At 41.6% G+C, this 17828-nt stretch overlaps 1 protein-coding gene across 11 annotated transcripts in view; it reads right to left on the bottom strand.

Moving 5' to 3' along the window:
* Positions 1–17365, bottom strand: part of birc6 (baculoviral IAP repeat containing 6) — a 163713-nt gene extending 146348 nt beyond the window's left edge. For all 11 annotated transcript variants that reach the window (XM_080037113.1, XM_080037116.1, XM_080037120.1 and 8 more), the window contains exons 1-4: positions 16947–17365; positions 7811–7992; positions 5589–5726; positions 597–790 (exon numbers count right to left, since the gene is read on the bottom strand). In XM_080037113.1, the coding sequence (XP_079893239.1) occupies positions 597–790; positions 5589–5726; positions 7811–7992; positions 16947–17157 (725 nt within the window). In that variant the 5' untranslated portion in view covers positions 17158–17365. The remainder of the gene's footprint in view (positions 1–596; positions 791–5588; positions 5727–7810; positions 7993–16946) is intronic.
* Between the last annotated feature and the right edge of the window lie 463 nt (positions 17366–17828).

Here is a 17828-nt window from a genome sequence, read left to right as displayed (position 1 = left end):
AGCTGTCTCGTCTCCCGCGTAAACGGACACCCGCCCCGTGTGTGTGTGTCAATATTTTTGCCTATGAGTACGACGATGGGGAATAAAACGGCATAGGCATCTGTGGCAGTGCAGCGCTGTCTGTTGTGGAGACAGAAGTTACGAGAGACAGAGAGCGAGAGAGAGAGAGAACCAGAGAGAGAGAGAGAAACAAACTGTAGTAGGCTACACAGTTGTCTATAAACAGGAATAAAAGTGTCATAAAAGTATGCGATTAATTTAGATTAATTCATCACAGAGCCTGTAATTAATTAGATGAATTGTTTTAATGGCTTGACAGCCCTAGTTTAAATGTGATTCAATGTTCTCTTATCACAATATGCTAATAAACAACATTGTATAGTTTAACTAATGAACACTCTGGTTTCTTCAGGCTCCAGCAGTAGGCGATCACATATATCGTGATCAATATCGATCAATATCGAAAGAATAATCGTGATAATATTTTTTGCCATATCGCCCAGCCCTAGCTATGAGGCTAACGGTATTAAGAAAAGCTAACTCCCACTGACTTGGTCTGTTTCACTGTTGAGTTCAGTGGGTATTGCTTTTCTCACCTGTCTACAGAGCGTCCGGGGCCCACGCCCAGCTCTGGCCTGGCGCTGGACAGGAGGTATGAGAGCCGGTCCATGATGGAGGAAGCCACAGACAAGGCCGCTACGTTCTGGTTGATCTTCTTCAGCTCGTTGACCATGGCACTGGCCACCAGCTTCAGCACGTGGTGGGGGAGATGGAAGGTCACTGTCGCCCACTGGAAACAACCAAACACAAGTTACAGTCAGCTCACAGAGGATTAAAAGGAAAAACATTTTCAAAACTTTTCCATGGAAATGTTTACCCAATTTGCATAATTTATGTAGATTTTTCATCGTATCATATGGCTCAATAATATAATTCTATACAGCATGTTTTTTTCTCTGAAGCCATGTGTTATATTTGAAATTTAAAAGCCATAAATTATTAAACATGCACTTCCCAGGCATTCTATCTGATAAGCGAACAAGTAAGATTTTAAACAATGGAAGTTCAAGGAATAACGTCAGAATTTTTTTGGAGAAATTTTATGAACATTCTTTAAAACACTGTAGAAAGTAAGTGTGAATTAAAAACTTTTCCAAAACATTCAGTTAATTCCTAACCAGGAATTTCACGACCGAGGGAACCCTGGAAGCGTAGTTGCAGTAATAATATCAAATATAAAAGAAATTACAGTAAGATAACTAGGGCTGGCCCAAATTTTTCGAATATCCGAGTATTCGTTTGTTAAATTAGTATATGTACCGTACTTTTTGGCCTACAAGCCGCGACTTTTTCCCTGTTTTTCGACCCTGTTATTACACAGCACAGTATATGTTCTGTAGCTACTAGGGATGGGCGTTAGTAATCGAGTACTCGAGTACTCCTCGTTTCAAATGATCTCGATTGGTGGATGAGGAAAATAGTTTTTTGTTTTTTTTAGTGTTTGTAGTCTTTAGGCCGGCCGGCGGGCCACCCCTATTTTAAAATGTTATATACGTGTACAAAACGGATAAAATTAAGTTTAACAAAATTAAATATTTTGATCCAAGTTAAATAAACTAAGCGTTGTGTCAAACAGAAACCACAAATAACTGCCACCTCCGTGCAGCGCAGCCAGTGTGTGGTCTCCACAGCACCGCGGAGCTGAATGCGGTGCTGGAAAACTTGGAAAATCACGTAAAGAAGCCAGGCTGACTTCGGGCACATTCGAGCAAACGACATTTAAGAAGCCTTTATTATGGAATATAGGATTGAGATTCAAAAGCCGACGGTGTAACGTTCCGTTAACGAGGAATTAGTCGCGGTAATTAGTCACGGACAGGAGTGATCATTACGCGGTTGGATATACTAGCCTACTACTTCTACTGCTTTGGTGAGTTATTTAGCCTATCTATGTGTTTAAATTGTAGGACAATAATTTTATTGTATTTGCTGCCCTTCTTATTTTAAATGTCTATTTTGAATGTTAGCCAACTACAGCCCATGCTTTTTTTCTCTCTCTTTTTTCTCTCTCCACTGCAGACCTACTCGATCGGTTTAAATTGTGGCCCGCTTATTTAATTACTTTCAGTTAGGAAAATGTGTTTTAAACTTGTGGAAAATAAATCCTTAATATCATATGGCAACTGTGACTTATTTGACATATGCATTGAGCGCTTTATTGCGGTCAACCGTTGTTCTGTAGACAGATGCGTTACGTCCTAAAAATAGAAAAAAGTTTAACGAGGAATCGATTGATCCTCGAGGAATGCAAGCGATCACACGAGTAGCGAAAACACTCGTGCCCATCCCTAATAGCTACTATTGCACAAAATGGTAACACTTACGTACGTTATGCAAATATGCAACTTGTTTGTTGAAATGTGGGAGCTTCCTCAAGCAGCCATCTCTTTCCCAACAATCCCCTCTGTGCACAAACGCTTACATATGGTAATTAAACATTATAACACCTGCGGCTTATTGTCCAGTGCGGCATATAGTACGGAAAGTACGGTAGCTCAATTCAGTATTCGGAATATATATATATTTTTTTTTTGCAAAGGTAGCTCAAACTGCAACATATTTTGTCAGAAAATAATATTTTAGATACACAAGTTATACAACAGTTGTAAAATACAACTTAGATGTTAATTTAAAATATCTTATCGAATAATTTGAACTTTGACCTAGTTGGCCGCTGACCTTTCAATGCGCAACCGGTGATATCAGCTGTAGGCTACGTGATGGTGCCAGAGCGTGGCAAACTAAAGCGGCACCAAGCGCAGTAGGGAGAGAGAGATGGAGGAAGAATAGAGTATGTGTTCCTCTTAACTCTATACCACAACATTAGCGCGATTTTGGAAGGGAAAGTAATGCTTGGAGTAATGCTAACGTTAGCTTAGCGCTGTTTGTGTAGGCTACGTTCTTTATGCAGCGCTGCTATTGCCCATCATCAACAGTGACTTGCTTGCATCATGGGAATACACGGTCAATAGGATATGATATGGACACAAAAGACTATCAATATTGGATCTTTGTATGGATTTATAAATCACCGAAAAGATGCGTATTACGGGATTAATTGAAAAGCTCCTGTAAGGGTTACAGTGACAGAAAGGCCTGCTGATTTGGAACGGAACAACAGCTGTTTGCTTCCACGGGGAAAAAGTAAGAACTCTGACTTTATTACCGTTCAAAAGTTATTAAAGGATCAACAAACTGCACAGCTTGCTGTCTCGGCTCACACACTCGGTTTCATTGAGTACATTGGGATTATTAATGTTGGTTTTGATGGTGTGTTTTTTTAGAACGAGTACTCGAATATTCGCTCGGAAAATCCAACGAGTATTCGAAGCCTGTAAAATGGTATTCGGGCCAGCCCTAAAGATAACTAAATATACAGTATATACTGTATGTAGGATTCATTTAAAACAAATTAAATGTATAAATAAATAAATTCCGCCACTACCAGCACATGATCTATCTTAATTCTTCGCAACAGCTCTTCATAGATAAATCCTACGCTATGTATGAAAAAGGAAAAAAAAACAAGACTAATGGGGTACTGGTTAGGCTCTAGCTAATTGATCCAACTCCAGTCAAATCATGTGAAAGTAATCGCCCCTTGGCCTATCCCCAGAATTAGAACCGTGACTCAATCACAAAGACCATACAAAACAGAACACACTAGACACTATCCCTGTGTTCCAAATCACTTACTTTTTCTTTTTACTACACTACATGCTAAAGTACAGAAGAGTTTTAGGGCCACGGGAGAGAAAAACAGATAAGGAAGATTTTTTTTCATTATGTCGAGAAATGTCAAGAATAATGACGAATACTGCAAAATGCAATTGGAGTTAGTGGGGCCTCTAGGTATTTTTGGCATACTGCAATTGACGTGCATGTATTGGGACATCCTACATCTTTTTCTGGCATACTAAATAGTAGGGAAGTATGGGGATTGGAACGCAGGGTATAATTAGCCCTTGTACACTTTGGACAACGTTCAGTGGTATGTCATTTGTAACTGTGAGTCAACAGCTACATGCTAACAAGGTATTTACTCCATCCACTGGCCCATGTGTTTATACTATCAGCTCTTTGAGAAGTCAGCTGGGAACGTGAAGAGAGCAGTCCATAGTGTTAACTGGGACAGCACCAAGAACAAGGTATTAAATGTGTGCCATGCCCATATAGGTAGGTAGGGCTGGGCGATATGACCAAAATCTCATATCCCGATATAGACATTTCTTGTCCCGATAACGATACATTTGACGATATAGCATATTTTCTATAAATTCAATTGATAAATATTTAATATAAATAATTAAATACTCAACAAATAAAGCATTTACCCATAATTGATTATTTTCAGCTTTTATTAAAACGCAAATTTTCAAGCATTCAACAAAATAGAAAATTGCAATGTGACATTTGAGTAGTTTTGGGCCGTGTGGGGTTTCAGGGCACAGAATTTACTGAATTGGTGGATTCCTCCTTAGCTTAGCTCATTAGCCTAATGGAGCTATCCTCTTTAGCTGAGGCTGCGGTGGCTTGTAAATTCACCCCGCGGAGAGGGTGACCGCCCCGGGGAGCGCAGGAGCTTCTCACCGCTGAGAGAGCAGCCGAGCCGGGAAGCGCGCGACAGCTAGCAGCCGAACTGCCTCGCTAGCTCGGCTGGTAACCCCGCGAGCCTGTCGAGCGCTGCCCGGGTGACGTTGGTTCGACTGCTCTGTCAGCGGGGATATATGATCCTCTCCCCATGGAATAATCATCTACACGTGTGCAAACACAGACAGGTCTGCTACCGATGGATTTTAGTGTCCGAAATGAACTTTGATTATCACATAAGCGAGAAAAGCCTGGTGCGGTCGGGCGGAAGTAGTGTGATGGAAGCGCAGCGGGGCTAGGAAGCGCTAAGTGTTTCTGCTTGAAAATAAAAGTAAAAGTTGACTTTGATTTCTCACATTTCACCAGCTAAAGGCTTTTAATGTAAAGTTACGTTGTAGGAACTATTCGGTTTAATTAACAGTAACTTCACTGCGAGCTACATGTGTAGTTTGTGTCCTAAAGAGTGGGATTTGCAACATAACGAAATAAATGATATTGCATAAAATTAAACGATAGACGTTTTTGTTTCGTCAGACGATATATATCGCCATATCGCACAGCCCTATAGGTAGGTATGAGCAGGGCGGTGCATGCACGCCCATGTAGATCTGACCAGTCAGAGCAGACTAGAATTTTTGCGAAGGGGGGTAAATGTCAAAACCAACCTTTTGAGATAGAGAGCAGAAAAGGCTGGAAAAGGCGATGAAGAAATGGGAAATGGTAGAAAACTATTGGGTTTTTTGAACAATAAACCATTAAAACCTTTTCTAGTAGACCTCGGAAATACACATTTAAACCCGAGTTCTTGCATAATATGTCCACTTTAAAATAGATTTTTGTATGTGTGAACTAAGCACCACTACCTCTTGTCACCACCCAGTGGTAACAGTATGCAACAAGATAAAGCAAAGCACCTTTAGAAAGGCTGTGCCACTAACCTTGGCCACTTTGTGATTGGCTGCCGTCTCGTGTGAGGTATTTTTCAGGCCTTCTTTGAGCTGGGTGAGAAAGAGTTCGAAGCCCTCTGTGCTGGACACGTCAATCTTTTCCTGACAGGCTAACAGCAACTGCTGGGCCTGAAAACACACAAAATAAACACACACACACACACACACACACACACACACACACACACACACAACTGTAACTAGCTAGAACTGACAGAGACAGGGCATTGGAAATGTCTCAAAAACTCAATAGTTCCATGGGTTATGCATGATGTAACTTCAGTCATGATCACAGTCTGGAGATGCAGTCATTGAATTATTTACTTACTAGAAAACCACATTAATGAATGTGTGTTTACTTCTTGTGGCTTCTACTTTTGAATGCTTAAGTTGGAAGCTGAATAGGTGAGCAGCTCAAGGTGTGTTCACACCAAATGCGATTTCCATATGAAATCATTGCTTCAGGTGTGATGAAGCAACTCGATGGAAGTGTTTGGCACAATGAGATGTCTTCTATAGCATCCAACGCTCTATCACTTCATCTCGTGAAGTGGAAAATAGAGAACTTTTAATGCGATGAAGCGTGACGCTTAGCCGCGATAGCCAATATGCGTGCCGACTGACCCAACGTCACTGACATCTACACGGAGGACACAAGTGTACACAGAGGCAGAGAAACACGGAGGAGAGAAACGTCTTTGCGGGCAGCCGGTGCTGGATGACAGTCGGTCGCAGTTCTACGAGAAGGAGCAGGCGTGGGGAGAGTGAGCAAGGAGATTGGGCTTCCTGGTTTATTCAGTGAATATGCTGGGCGGCTGTAGCCTGGAAATACAGACCTGCCGCTTGCAAATTAAATATGTCAAGAAATCCTGAGCTACCAATCAAATCGTTCTATCTGATATGGGCGGGCCAGAGCCCTATGTATGGTGCTCTGGGGCGGACGTAACCTGATAACGACAGTGCTGTGCATGCGCCGTCGAAGCCGTGATAGTAAACATCAAAGATGGCTGTGGATATGTTGTTTGAGTTTGAGACTGCTTTGGCCTCGAACCTTTACGATTTGGAAGAAGGCACTCAAATCTTTCATTAGCAAGTAAGTGGAATGTTCTGATTTGCCGACCGACCACGCCAAAAGTTTAATTTAACAGATAACCCGCTGTACGCTAAACGAACAGGGCTAAATATGTCACCTTGTCCATTGCACTTATTGGTTGTAGTGCTATCCAACTGTGTGCAGTGGTATTTGAAATGCATAAGTAGGAGCCGCCCCTTCAGTTGGGAAGGTCTATTGATCGTGGCCAGACCCTCTATCTTTCTAGATATGGGTCTGGATTTCCAGGCTAGAGTGGCTGTGCTTTAACCTATAAACCAAGTTAGCGCTGGTTAGCATTAGTAAACTCACCCGGTTGTGTATGGCTACTAGTAATATTATAAACATGACAGCCAAGTCCGTGTGGACTTTCACAACAAGTACAGCGAAGCAACGGTGTTCATCTCTGCCATCCGCGGCGCTCTGTCACAGCCAGGTAAGATGCCTTTATTTTGTGCCGCTGCGCACACAATGCTGGTGTGAATGTGTTTGGTATGTTGCTGCCTTTAATTGTGTGTATTTCCGAGCATCGTGGATCTATATGCAATGTTGTTTTAATGCCAGGCTACTTGTTGCTGTTTATTTGTCTTTTGGCACAGTTGTTGTTCTTTTTGTGCCCACATGCACGCTGTTGTGCTGGCTCTGATCTCAGCCATGGTTGAGTAGGGGAAAGAAAATAGTGGGAGAAAAGCTAGGCTCGATAGACGGGATGAACCAAAATAAACCAAAGTAGGATCAAGCGGCGCGTTAGGAGCGATGGAGTTTGGTGTGAACTCAGATTTACAGATTACAAATTCCCTCTTGATGCTACTATTGTTCCAAAGCATCTTTTTAAAGCGATAACCCAAGTTATGCTCCTTATGTTCTTTCATGCTGGCAGGACAAACCAATGCCAGCTGTTGATACACAGAGTACCCCCCAGGGATCTCCAAGTTACATTCAAGACTTTTTAATAACTTTTTTAAATGCCATTAAAATGAAATGTAAGGCCAACGACACGACAATACTGTCAAAAATAGGAATCCATATACTCCAAAAACAAAAGACTAAAGTGAGAAAACCTTGTGGGTGTGTGTCTTACCCATAGATAGTATATAATAGATAGATAGTATATAGGTCTTACCTCTGTGACGGGCAGCTCCAGCTGAACCACATCATCAGGCTTGGCCACTGGAGGCTGGAGGGCTGTGTCTAGCAGCAGGATGCCGTTCAGGTCCTTCCTGCAGCCCACTGCATAGTCGTCCACAAACAGCACCTTGTCCACTGCAGGGAAGTACTGACAGCGCACACGACCACCTGGTTTAGCTGTGGTAGGAGGAGCAGAGGACAGCACACAGTCAGTGTCAGGGTGGCTTTAAAGACCCTGTAAACTAGGGCTGGGTATTGTCAAGAATCTCACGATTCGATTTCGATTCATTAAGTCACGATTCGATATCGATTCGATTCGATATTGATTGAAATGCTTCGATATCGATTCAGTATCAAGTAGAAATACACAAGAAAGAGTAAAATAATTAATTTAATTTAAATAATGATCTATTTCATTTTATGCCTTGTGAACAAACAGCCATGGTATACATCTCTCCTCTTGGAAATTGTAACATAACATCAGCACAATACTAAATTGACAGTGCTGTATTACATAATGTATTTAAATCATGTATAGTATTTGTTTCTTTCTCACATGACATCTTTGAACACTAAAAACACATAAGAACCAGGTGCCTTCATTTCTGGTAACAAATAAAACATTAGCACAATACCAGTATAAGGTGTACAACAGTGAAAAAAAAGTGCTGTATTGGAATTCAGCTCTCATACAAAAACGTAAACAGACACAAAGCCAGTGCAGGTCATATGGGTTTGCTGCTCTCTGCCCTTTTGTCGCCACTTTTAACAACTCGCACTTGTGTGGTGTGCATGCGCAGTGGCACAGGAAATACTAATATTAAATACTAGTTATATTTATTTATTTTTTAATGAATCGATTATTAACTTTTATGAATCGATTCGGAATCGGTCGAGAGAGAATCGCAATGCATCGGAGAATCGATATTTTTACCCAATATCCTTCTAACAATGTCATTTGGGGAGTTAGGTCGGTGCATGATAGTAAGCATCTGAAAAGAGTTATAGGCATATTTATCAATCCAAATTTAACATATTGTCATTTAAGTGTGATAAACTTCACAGAAATTTGGTTAGATGAGGCGGGGCTATGCTATGGTACGTAGGAAACAATTAGTATTTTGAACCAATCACGTCAGTTCTCTACCCGAACATTCTATAAAAACAATGACTGTTGCCATGGATACAGTTTGATACAGCCACGCCCACACAGTCCTGTCAAATGGCCTAGACCAGGGTTTCTCAACGGGGGCGTTCGTACAACCTAGGGGGGCGCTGGGTCACGAGAGCTTTTTTTTTTTTTTTTTTTTTTTTTAATAAATATATTTTAAACTTTCTTAAAAATCTTATAAATCATTTGACTGCAAAAATAGGTTACCTGAAATAAACAGCCTATTTTAACTTTTCATGTTTCTAACCCCTCGACCTCTTTTTAACTATTCTCTCCAATGTTCTGCGGTCTGCTGACTGTCACAGCCTTAGAAAAGAGAAGGCTCTGCAGACAGCCAATCAGAGGTCTTTGAGTCAGAACAACCAGCCAATCAAAGCCTTAGCGGCAGAGGAATCAGCCAATCACAGACTAGTATAATGACGTTAACTGATATTGCTAATGCTAATGCTAGCGCAGCGAGATTCAAACTTAAACTAATTATTGTCTCTGAGGTGGAGAGTAATCAGCCAAAGCATGGAGTTAACTAACACACAAGCAGAACCATGTTAAAGACACAACCCTCATATGTTGGAGAGGGACGATATACTAAACGCTGTGCACCGCGAGAGGCTCACTGAAGCCCTGTACAGCAGCCCTATGACAGCAGCAAAGCACAGCTACGTCATGAGCGCTAGTTCGCGGGATAACAGTTCAACAACCAATGAAAACGTACACAATTCATTGTAACATATTCAACTTTAATAACATAACATAAACAAACATGGCGGATAGCAAGAAAAAGTGCCGGCAGTACAATGCCAATTACATTAGTTATGGATTTATCCCGTCACCGATGAACACCACTTTACCAATGTGCCTGCTCTGCGATCAGGTGTTCTCTAATGAGGCCATGAAACCCTCGCGACTACAGGAACATTTAGTGAAAAAACATCCCGAAAAATCAGCTAAAGATCCATCCTACTTTAAGTCTCTGAGGGATCAACATTCAAGACGGCCCACCATCAACTGTGTGTGTGTGTGTGTGTGTGTGTGTGTGTGTGTGTGTGTGTGTGTGTGTGTGTGTGTGTGTGTGTGTGTGTGTGTGTGTGTGTGTGTGTGTGTGTGTGTGTGTGTGTGTGTGTGTGTGTGTGTGTGTGTGTGTGTGTGTGTGTGTGTGTGTGTGTGTTTGCGTTTTGTTGGGGGGGCGCTAGAGTATCTCGGTAAGGTTAGGGGGGCGTTTGCTCAAAAAAGGTTGAGAACCACTGGCCTAGACTGTAAAATGGCGGTTTTTTAAACTTCATTTTATAACATTTATAATTTATCAGTTTTTTGTAAAAGCTTATTGAGACACACCCAACTTAGATATCATATATTAAGGTTTCTGAATTTAGACCAGGTATCCAAAGGCTTAATGGAGAAAAAAGGAAGAAAGCATGTCTTCCATTCCTCTTTGGTGCAATCGGCGGAGAGTATTTTTCAGGTAATGATACAGAGAAGCCTCCGTTATTTTTCGATGATCACTACACCATCTGTTGCCAAACAGATCAAACCTACCCTTCTTCAGACAAAAAAAAAGTTGGCTAGCCCCCTACCTTTCACACCACTAGCATCAGTTGCCCTACGTTTTGGATAACTACAATTTACGAGACTTAAAAAGGTGAAGCCAGCGATTCTAGAGAACACTTGTTGTCAAAATCACTTTGTCAAAATCTGTGGATCTGCTACCTGTAAAAAAAAATCAAGTATTAAACACACAGCCTAGGCTCTAAAAACTGGCAATACCAAGTGTTCAGAATTGCTGACTGCAGGGGTTATGCAATAAACTCGTCACTTTTCAAATACAAAACGCCAATCCAATTCAAATACATTTTTCAAAGTGACACTCTTCAGCTGAATTGAGAACCAATATTTACCAGCTGTTTTGCTCCGTGGCCTTACTGCCTTAGGTTGAGACTCGTGGTGTGACAATACCCTCATCTCACGATATGATACCAGACCAGCGTTTCTCCCAGCGCTTTATGGCTAAGGCGGCCGCCTTAGCAACGCCAGCCCCCCGCCTTGACTACCAACCGACCCCCCCAAAATGGTCGGTTGGTAATTGCTGCACAATTAATGTACTAGCAAGCGCGATTTGCGGTAAAAAGCATGTGTCTACGGCATGTACGCGGGAGAGCGAGCAGAAGCAAACTGACATTTAACTGGTGGCGATAATAAACGCAGTGCGGTTCTATGAGGATATTTAGCTGAACAGAAAGAAGTGCTCTGCAAAGCTAGAATAGTTTAAGACTCCACATCACCGTGGCAACACAACCTATCTATCAGCTCAGACAGGGCAGAGAAAAGTTTGATGAATGCATGAGAGTGATGGCCCAGCCAAGTTTCAGTAAGTGTTTACAGAAGTGCCACACTGTTACTGTCTTTGACCTTTGGAGATATGTATTTAGTCATTTTAAATGGAAAACACATTGTATTTATTATTTCAACTATTGAGTTATTTTTCAAACAGCATGCTAGTTTAGACCAAGAAGATTTATTTTCTGAATTTTCAATGCTGCTTTATTTTTATGTTCCAAAACGACCAATAACCTGTGTATTTAAAAAGAAATCAAGCAAGTAGGCTCAAAATAACTATTAATGAATTGTAGGCTATCGCATCACAATAGGCCTATTGTCCACAATAATCGCACAACAGCCCCCATCCAAAAAGGAACTTCAAAAAGTTGAATTAGCACTTTGATGTGCATACACCTGTTAAGTGTATGGTCCATTATTTGTATTTAGTGTGTCTGTATAGTATTGCACCAAAACAGTAGAAGTTTTCTTTAATTGTGCTTTGTACTGTCTGCATGTTTGCACATAATTTGTACCTGCACATAGCAAACAAAATTGCACAACTGTAAGGTTGTTTTTATTTGTATTTCTATTTTTCTCTTTTTTTTTTTATGATGGGGAAATAAGCTTTTAACTAGGGATGCACCGAACATTCGGCCACCGAAAAAGTTCGGCCGAAAATGGCAAAATAAGTCATTTTCGGTTTCGGCCCGAAACAGTTAAAAAGACGAACAACATTACCGAAAATTGGCGAACTAAATGACACTAAGGAAATATGTTTTTAAAAGAGCTGCGCGCTTGTAAACCAGGAAATGGCAGTAAAGAGAGACGTAACCGTGTATGCGAGTCCACGTCTCTTTGTGACCGCGCAGCAGGAGCAGTTTGTAACATGAAAATGTCAGAGTCCAGTGTGGGAGCATTTTTTCAAACTGGATGAAACACGGCGCAGACAGTGCAATGCTAAAAGCAGAATAAAGTTAAAACACTCGTCCAAGACTGATGTTTAATCACCTTAGAAACACAAAAGCCTTGCGCGAGCGAAGCAGCGATTCACCCGGTGAAACTCTATGACAGTGTGACAAATGGTAACGGTGTCATTCACAGTGACACCTCGCCGGTGAAAAAAAACTTTAGTTTGACAGCTAAAATGATAACCGGAGATATCCTGTCCGTTAGCGCTGTTGGGGGGAAAGGCTCCTACGATCTGATTGCATTTCTCGAGCCTGAATACACAGAGCCATGTCGGCAAACTGACAGCGCGACTAAATATATGTCCAGCGAGCCGCCTCCCCTCGTTAGTTTCAGTCTACAGACGAAAAAGTTACAATCACCTCCTAAGCATGGACATTGTTTAAAGCCTCTCATTGTTATGATCAGGGCTTTGATGCAAATTCTGAAGTCTGAACATTACGGTGGCAGCTGTGGTGCAGTTTTTTTTTAGAGCAACTCAACCTGCACTGCACTGCAAAAAAAGGCAATAAGTCGATCTTTTTGTAGATTCATCCTCATATAAGTCAAGGAAAAAATCAGTGAGTGGTTCACAAATTAATTCCTAGTAAAATGTTAATTTTACTCTTAGATTTGAAGGTTTTACTGTTTATTTATTTAGGCCTATTTAGGGTTGCTTTTTAGTTGTAGGCTATGTTTGAGGAGAACATTTGGGAGTTCATGTATGGAATGTTCAAAGAATTTACTAAATAATAAACAAAACTGCAAAAGCCTCTTTCGGTATTCGGTTTCGGCCAAGAATTTTCATTTCGGTGCATCCCTACTTTTAACCTGAGCCAAATCAGGGCTTTGGCTTAAGAATCTAGAAGATGAATAAACCCCAGGGTGTGCCAACACAAGTTTACAGTTACTTTAAAGAAGCCATAATAAAATAATTGAATATTCCCATATTGCAAACAGTGAATAATTCCTGTTCCTCTCTTAGCCCACAACATCATTCTGTAGTGGTTGAGCTGAAACACAGTCTGCAGGTAAAGGGGGCTGTATGTAGGGGCCAAAATGAATATTTGGTCTGTTTGATTGTTTATTTTGAAAGGTTACTCACACTGTTTTGGTTCATGTCTCTTCCGTTTATTGACACATGGGTGGGGTTTAATCTATATACCTGGGCACTCGGATGGGCGGGGGTTAGAGAGACAAAGGGGGTTAGTGGCGCTCCTGATGATATTTTCTGTTTACCGTCAAACTCGTCAAACCATCGTCAAAACAACCGTCAGTAACTAACAACCCTCATCACTTTATCTTTTATTGATTTGTTTTCATACCATCTAGATGTTTTCATTCATCAGTTGCGATTCTGTCTTCAGTAATAAATGCTAAAACTATATTCATCACCGGACTTGGATTCATTGAATGACGCCTAACAGCCTGGAGCCCACCTAAGCCTCTCAGCGGCCTTTCTAGGAAAGCTGTCGCTATAGGGGCTATTGCCAAATACTTTAGTTCAACAAAGAACATTTTAAAGTTTAGCACAGTACAGAGCAGAAAAAGTAGGCAACCTCCAACCATAATCTCCAACCAAACCGGTAGGCAAAAGCAAAATGAGGAAAATACATTAGTGTTGTAGTGTGAAAGATAATAAAAAGTTACACCCCCCCCCCAAAAAAAAAAAAACGTAATGAATGGACTTTGAGGCTCTTTAAAAAAAGAATGATAACATGCACCCGTCAGTAACAGAAGGTAAGCTTCACGTGCAGGGCATGACCTCATTTTCCTCAGTGGGTAACATGTGGCCCTGGGAACAACAGGGGCTGTCACACAGCCATCATCATTCAGTCCCTTTCAGCAAACAGGGAGAAAAACACATCTCCAATCAGTCATGCAAATGCTGTCATAAATCATAAAAAAGTGTCAAATAAGACTCCTCCTCCTAAGCTGAGATGTGTGCTAAATGACATGTATAACAAAAGGAGATGTCTTCATGATAATATTATGAGAGCCAGGTTGGTCAGCATCTTAAGATCACAATATTATCCTTGGCAAAAATGTACAGAAGCAAAAGTGAAACTAAGAGCCCGTTTCCATTTGTCTTTAACATGTGCTTTTTGTGATCGGATCACGTCTTGACAGCTTTAACTACAGGTGAAAACTAGGGCTGTCAAATTAATGCGTTCATTTAGATTAATTAATCACAGAAAAATTAACGCAATTAAAAAAATTAACGCAGATTAATCGCACTTCTATATTGCCCTTTGACCCGGTGCTAAAGAGGTGAGATGATAGCGGAGCTGCACCTGTATCTTGCGGACACGACCCGCACGGGATTAAAGAGTAAAGAAAGAAGCAGGGGAAAGAGGCCGAGGGCAAATAAGCATGAAGGTAGGAATACGTTTTATGTTATTCTCGCAGTGTCTGTGCATTATTGATTTAGTGGGTGCCTAATTAACAATGTAGGTTCAAAACAGTAGGCCTATCTCTCAATCTTCCTCGTGTCTCACTTTTGTTTGCTACTTTGCGATCGTCTCAACGGAACACCCGACCCCACTCACTCTTCCTAGCATATGCCTGTCTTTTTTCCTCCTTTGTGTGTGTGTGTGTGTGTGCGTCATTTAGCCTGCTTGTTTTTTTGTGTTTTTTTTCTTTCGGCGCTAGTAGTTCCTTAATATATTTAATGTAGAAGCCTGGCTGAGGGGAGGAGACAGAAGTTACGAGAGACGGAGAGAGAGAGAGAGAGAGAGACTAACGGTAGCCTATAGACCGCGATTAATTTAGATTAATTAATCACAGAGCCTGTAATTAATTAGATACATTTTTTTAATCGCTTGACAGCCGTAGTGAAAACACAAGACGCATTGACTGAGATCGGATCACAAAAACCACATTCGGAGGTGGTTTACGTCGCTTGTGTCCGATGTGTCCGCATTCATTTGATAGTTGAAACAGAAACAGAAAAGTGACTTTTGTCCACATTAGGGACCTCCTACTCAACTGCCGCCACCTGCCTGAGCGGAAATACGTTGAAAATGCATCACTGGCGTTCATGCAGCTTTTATAGAAGCCTCATGAATGTTTGTTTATTCAGTTATTAGTGTATAACTTGTTCACTTTTCTGACCCAGCCAAAGTGACATAGTGCACCTTTAATGCACCTGGGCAGTAAAGATGGGTCACCAGTCCCATTTATACGAAAGTAAACTCCCACGGTTTGATTTCCATCTGCTGGTTTGTTTTGGATCATGAACTTGGTGAATTGAGCAGAGAAGCAGTGAGGAGTAAACATGTCAACAGGGCTTTTTGAACATAATTTGTGTTTTTACACATTTTCCTTGTAGAGAAAATCACTTTAAGTCAAAATCAGTGAATATCTCCTCACAATCCGCTACATGTCCGTACAGTGTGTGAGTGCAGACAAAAAAAATGGTGTTAATACACAGCCTAGGCTCTGTTAACTGGTATGTAAACAAAGGAGACTGACCCTAGCTAGCAACATGCCAGTTTACAGAGCTGCGCACAAAGTACAGACAGGTAGGACGTCCAGGGAAGATATTCACTGATTTTGACAACAACAAAAATTGACAACAAGCATTCTCCAGAATTACTGACTTCCCCTTTCGACATGCAGACTGTGTGCCTATCAATAACAACAGAAGCTCTTTCCTGACAACTGCAACAACCATCTACAATGACTCCCTTCCCTGCTAGGAAAGGAGAAATTGACAATACAATTTCCCTTCAGAGGAAAAAAAATGTTGTCCATCTACATATCTGACATTCAAACCAAGTATATTCATGCTTTTCTCTTTCACAATTTCATAAGACTACAATGACCCATCATGCCATGATGTGTAAACAAAGCAGAGCACGGTGATCAACGTCGCAGTAACTAGCTGAGCGAGGAGCACAGCTTGATCAACTCTTGGATTTCGGAAGTCTTGCATAGTCTGTATGCAACGTCCTGTCAGTACATTGTACCGGGATGTTGTGTGCTCACGTGTAAAAACCAACAAGACAGGGGTTAGACTGGCGATTTGGCTGAATTAGCCATTTAAACTATGCAACCATTACCACAGCTACGACATGGAGTCACTTTACTGACAGCATCACACATCACAGTGACAGACAGAGCGCACGATGCGTTGGAAAGTAAACTACTAAATACCCGCAAGCTACCTCAGTGGCTATCTCACTGCTTTACACTGCTACTCAGTACTACCTTTTAACGAGGTGACAGTGTGTGTGCTACTTTAGTTGTCCAACATATAAGCTGTACTTATAACGACACATTGTGACTGACCACTAGTGAGACACGGGCTGACAGGTTAGACTGTCCGGCTCACTAGCGTTGTGCTAACCTGCCAGCTAGCTGTTAGCTTGCGTGGTGGATATGTCATGTTGCATATGCGGTAAACATTAGCAAAGGTCGGCCTTCAACAGGCTCTATTTGAAATTTGAAGACAAACAGACCAACATCCAAAGACGTGTCTTTTTTTACACAAGCAAAACAGAACCCTGTAAAATATCTAAAATAATCTAACTAGGCCCGCAGAGAAGTGCTATGAGAAGCAGCTAACATTAGCTTGCCGGGGTAACAACTCATCCCGTGTCGTGTTAAGTGTGTGTTGACAATCAGTGTTTGGTTTGTCAGGACTGGGACTGGACCTGACAGGGGGCTGGCTAGTGAATACATGTCTCCCGGTGATTACCGTGTAACGCTGAAGCCTGGAGAATTGCCCCCGAGGTGCCGTCAATCACTTTGATGCTGCCGCGGCTGGTAACGGCCAGGATAGCGTTGAGGGCCGGGTGGTAGGAGAGGCTGCGCAGGCCCTCCTCGTCGCAACGCAGGCAACCGTCTCTCAGCACAATCCAGTCTGAGGAGGTGGACGAGCCGGAGCCCGGCGAGGCCGCGGCCGCCATCTTTCCTTATTTCCCCCTTCCCCTTCTGGGGTTTTGTAAAGATCCGATGCTAAACGTAACAGTGCTAAATTTAAAGGACTAACTCCTCGAACTATCACAGTCTGCTGCCACTGCTGACTCCTTCTTCTTCTGCGGCTTCTTCTCCTCCGCCCGTTACCGCAGCAGTGGCTATTCACCATCAGCGCTGAGCAACTCCAGGCTGGGCTCTCTGTTGGTCACACGATAGGTAAACGGTGTAAGCGTAGCTCCGCGTCAGGTCCCGCGATAACACTGAGCACAGACGAGAACCACGGATGTACAAATTAATAGGAACACCAAAATAACAACAGCTTGCGACCAAACGGAAACATGACTTATATGTTCCTATATTTATATTAATAACATTATACTGCATTACAGCATTATACTTATATTAGTTACTTTTCTATATTACTTACTTACCATTTTTATTTAGGCTAATTTCCTACTTTTTACTATTATAAATTATTACTAGATTATTTATATTATATAATATACTTTGCCTATCTCTCCCTCTTGTATTCACCTTCTTTTCCTTTTCTCTTTTAGACATTTTACATAAAGCACTTTGAATTGCCTCTGTGTATGAAATGTGCTATATGAATAAACTTGCCTTGCCTTATTATAGGCTACAGCATCACACCACAGCTGAA

The sequence above is a fragment of the Ammodytes marinus genome, assembly GCF_949987685.1.
Source record: "Ammodytes marinus genome assembly, chromosome: 11".
NCBI lineage: Eukaryota > Metazoa > Chordata > Actinopteri > Uranoscopiformes > Ammodytidae > Ammodytes > Ammodytes marinus.
Note: the sequence above shows the minus strand (reverse complement) of the source record. Positions and strands in the feature narration are given on the sequence as shown.